Source organism: Pogonomyrmex barbatus, unplaced genomic scaffold (genome assembly GCF_055798465.1).
Source record: "Pogonomyrmex barbatus isolate J1 unplaced genomic scaffold, ASM5579846v1 scaffold27, whole genome shotgun sequence".
Classification (NCBI taxonomy): domain Eukaryota; kingdom Metazoa; phylum Arthropoda; class Insecta; order Hymenoptera; family Formicidae; genus Pogonomyrmex; species Pogonomyrmex barbatus.
In genome coordinates this window covers 258,096-261,763 of record NW_028297124.1, presented here as the reverse complement: position 1 = coordinate 261,763, position 3,668 = coordinate 258,096, and the positions used below count along the sequence as shown (strand labels likewise).

General features: G+C 42.1%; 2 protein-coding genes across 2 annotated transcripts; both read right to left on the bottom strand.

Annotated features, from left to right (window-relative positions):
* Window positions 1-917: 917 nt before the first annotated feature.
* Window positions 918-1,991, bottom strand: LOC148936221 (stromelysin-2-like). Its single transcript, XM_089078673.1, has 2 exons — window positions 1,611-1,991; window positions 918-1,415 (listed from the first exon to the last, which is right to left on the bottom strand). The coding sequence occupies exons 1-2, from the start codon at window positions 1,989-1,991 to the stop codon at window positions 918-920; spliced, it is 879 nt and encodes a 292-aa protein (XP_088934799.1).
* Window positions 1,992-2,024: 33 nt separating this feature from the next.
* On the bottom strand, window positions 2,025-2,531 carry LOC148936220 (matrix metalloproteinase-24-like). The gene has a single exon (XM_089078672.1). The coding sequence runs from the start codon at window positions 2,529-2,531 to the stop codon at window positions 2,025-2,027; it is 507 nt and encodes a 168-aa protein (XP_088934798.1).
* Window positions 2,532-3,668: the final 1,137 nt, after the last annotated feature.

Below are 3,668 nucleotides of genomic sequence, written 5' to 3'. Positions count from 1 at the left end.
GTCAAATTAGTTTTTAATCATTATATTATTAGATTCAATGCTTATATATTATAATTAGATTCATTGCTTATACTATAATCGAATTGTTTTATCGCTCGTTATACTTATATACATGCTTGAGGAAATACACAAAACATTGTTTATGATATATCTTACTTTTATTTCATTTCAATCTTACATCCTAAAGTACAGAGCAATGAGTTCGCAATCGATAATGTCGTTACGATCTTAGGCATCGCTATCGCGTATAACTTTTGAGATATTTTCCTTATCCTTAGCGGTTAACGCAATATCCTTGAAACATGCCAATTTCGCATTGATTTTTCCTAATATCTTGGTCAATGAGATAACGAGTCGACTGATGCAATGCTCGAGCTCGAACATATTATTTACTGTTTCTTTCGACATGGCCAAGCGAGCCGCGGATGTTTCTAGGCGTAATATCGTCAAGTTGTTGATTTTTCCGAAACGCATGGTCATATTTCCAATATGCGACGGGGCTGGAAAGGACGATTCTCCGTTGGTATTCTGCAGATACTTCAAGAGAACGTCTCGTTGCTCGACAAGCTGCCTCCACGTATCGGGCGACATCGAGATCTCCTTGCCATGACTATCTCCCAGAATAATATTCACGCGCGAGGAGCGCTCAAGAGTAACACATACATTAAGAAACTTGTATCCCGTCTTAGTCAAGGAATATTTTTGTTCTAGAATTCTAACTGAATTATTCGTATAATGGGCGTTACTATGACTCGACGCGATCGATCTGTCATCGTCGAGCGTCCTCTTTTTCCTTTTCGCATCATCGCTCTCGTCGACTCGGCATGTCTCGGAATCCTGCGAGCGCTCGATATCGTACATCTTTACGATCAAAGAGATCGCGCAATACTGTTCGTAAACGTTTCGTATCCTTTGCTCTATACACTATGCGAAAACTTCCGTGCCTCTTCCTCCTCCCTCTCTTCTTCTAAATCGTCCTCGCTCGAAAATACGTTCCTCATCTGAGCGAGTGTTTTCAAAAGAGCGCGCAATTGCTCTAACAATCCGTCCTTTGGACACACGATACCAAAAATCTCTAAATCAAATTTACCGGCCATAGTTACACTTCTAATAAATTCGTTATATTTGAAGAACTGTCGTTTAACAAAAAAGTACAGATTATCGTCGATGTATCGAATGGCGGACGTTACAGCGGGTGGAATCCCAGGAAATATTGTGTCCAACGAATTATGCCTGACGGCTATCATCGAGCAATCGTCGATCTCGGCCACGATCTCGTCGTTGTAAATCGCGAACGTTTGTCCCGCGTTAGTATTAATCACAGCATTAATTTTCGCATTAGGAAGAAGATTCATATCTTTCAATTTCCTCGGCCAACCCGATACTAGCTCAAAACTCGGATATTCTATCATATTCTATCATATAAATCGTATCGTCAACAAACAATACGAGTTGGCCCGAGGGTCGTCGATACGCACCCGCCAAACGCGTAAAATTATTGGGAAGAAAACGCAGATAGTCAGTAACAACGACCTGCCGTAAGATTTTCTGTTTAGATCGACCGACCATAAATAATGTCGATACGCCACATACATTCTATTTTCTAATACCAACACTGCATCGCGTCGCAACGCGCACAGATCCGCGGAATTCCCCGTATCGCGCGTTGCAATCGTGGTCGTCGCTACGGTCGTCGTAACTGGTTCCGCAATTTCGCTCTTATTTCTTAAACCGTATAAATTCTGAATGGCGAGAAAATCCGCCTCGCTTAATCGCACGGGAAAGGTCTTAGAGGGAACAACAGCGTACATTATCGCATTTTTTAGAGGACTGTGATGTAATCTTAATGCGTGACCGATCTCGTGCGTCAACGTATGCAACAGATGAATTGTATCGTCAGGATTAACAGTTAACTCGATGTGCCACTTCTCTGCGCTATCCACGTGCACCTTTGACACTTCTGACGATGGTAAAAAAGCGTGAGCTAACATGTTTCCTGGTCCGTCCAGCAACGACGGACATATTCAGCTACCTTTATGCCGAGGATCTACAAACGTGTGAAAACCTTTCCGAAACAATATCACGATATCGGGATTCATCGAATCGCGCTCGAACGTCAGCGACGAATTCGCAGTCCACATCTCAAACGCGACTTCGGTGACTCGTAGAACGCTCTCGCTCGCCAGATGAAAGTTCCAAGTGAGATGCGTCTTCGCCCATTTCCTCGGAAAATTATCCAAGTCATTCAATATATCTTTGACGCCGCATCGCGGTTTAGGCATCTGTTCCAATGTAGCTTCGTTAAGAACATCATCACCAGATATACGGTAATACTCCTGAAAAAGCGCAATCGCGTGTCTTAGAGTCAACGTCGCGTTATCTGATATCGTTTGTACGTTATCGCCGTTCAGATATCTGTAAGTTTGCAAAAACCGAATCGCCTCCTCGTCGCTATTGGCGACGGAGTCGCGAATCGCCGCGATAACGGCTATCGCGCACGCGATCACGGCGATTCCACGAGCGGGCGTCATTGCGCGAGACAGAAGTCAAATCGACACTGCGCGTCGCCGATCGAAATACGCGCGAACCGTTCGATCGATGTTGCCATCGGTCGCGAGAGGGCGAAGACCGACGCGATGAATCGATCCGAGTCGCGAATCAGAAATTAAAATCGCTTTAATTTCTATTCTGTATCGCGTGAGATTATTCTCGTCGAACGAATCCAAATATAAGTAGCGCTATCTCGCTAAAGATCCCATACGCAATATCATTAACAATACAAAATAGAGAACAAAAGTACACAATAGAGAACAAAAATAAAAGCATGACAATGATAAAACAGCAATAGAATAAAGAACAAAATAAAGAACGACGAAATAAACAATAGACTGACTAATCTTCTATCACCGTTGCGATCAGACTTCCCATAGTCACGCGTAGCGAGCGCGAAAATGACGCCTCGCACAACATTCACATTCCTAATGAAATATTATCTTCTTATTAATACTCCTACGATAATTTTCTTCTCGCGCGACTTTCACTCTCGTCTCTCTCTCTCATACGTTCTCGGAACGAGAAAAAACTTCGGCATCATATTTGCGCACACTTTTACACATATATTCGTGTACATATTCTTATACATATATTCGTGTATATTCTTATACATATATTCGTGTATATTCTTATACATATATTCATGTATATTCTTATACATATATTCGTGTATGTTTTTATACATATATTCAATTAATAATTAGTATACATGATGTTGTAGCCAGGCCTACAACCAATAACAAAAGTAGTCCGCATGGCAACAAAATTAGGTTGCACGAACCTCGAAAGTCTTTCGAAAGATTACAAATGTGTGATCGCCGAAATTGCGACCAGTCTTTCGAAAGACCACAGAAATGCATCGCGAAAACATTGCGAAAAAGCTGATCAGCAAATTCCTAAATTTGATGATCAAATCGGGCGTGATATTGATTGATCAATATCACGCAACCGATCGACGCAAACGATCAGAATGCTGACCAGGCATCGATCAGACTATATAACCGGCTACACAAGGCGAAATAGTCAGAGTCGGGAATCAATCAAACATTACGTGTCGTTCGGAATCGTTATTATAATTATCGCGCAAGATATTACACGAGCACAGCGAAGTTCAC

Excerpts from the sequence above, each read along its gene's own strand:
- LOC148936220 (XM_089078672.1), bottom strand. The coding sequence starts at position 2,531 with ATGACGCCCGCTCGTGGAATCGCCGTGATCGCGTGCGCGATAGCCGTT.
- LOC148936221 (XM_089078673.1), bottom strand. The coding sequence starts at position 1,991 with ATGTTAGCTCACGCTTTTTTACCATCGTCAGAAGTGTCAAAGGTGCAC. Across the intron at positions 1,416-1,610 it reads TGCGACGCGATGCAGTGTTG|AATATGATAGAATATCCGAG; the intron begins GTATTAGAAAAT and ends TTTATATGATAG.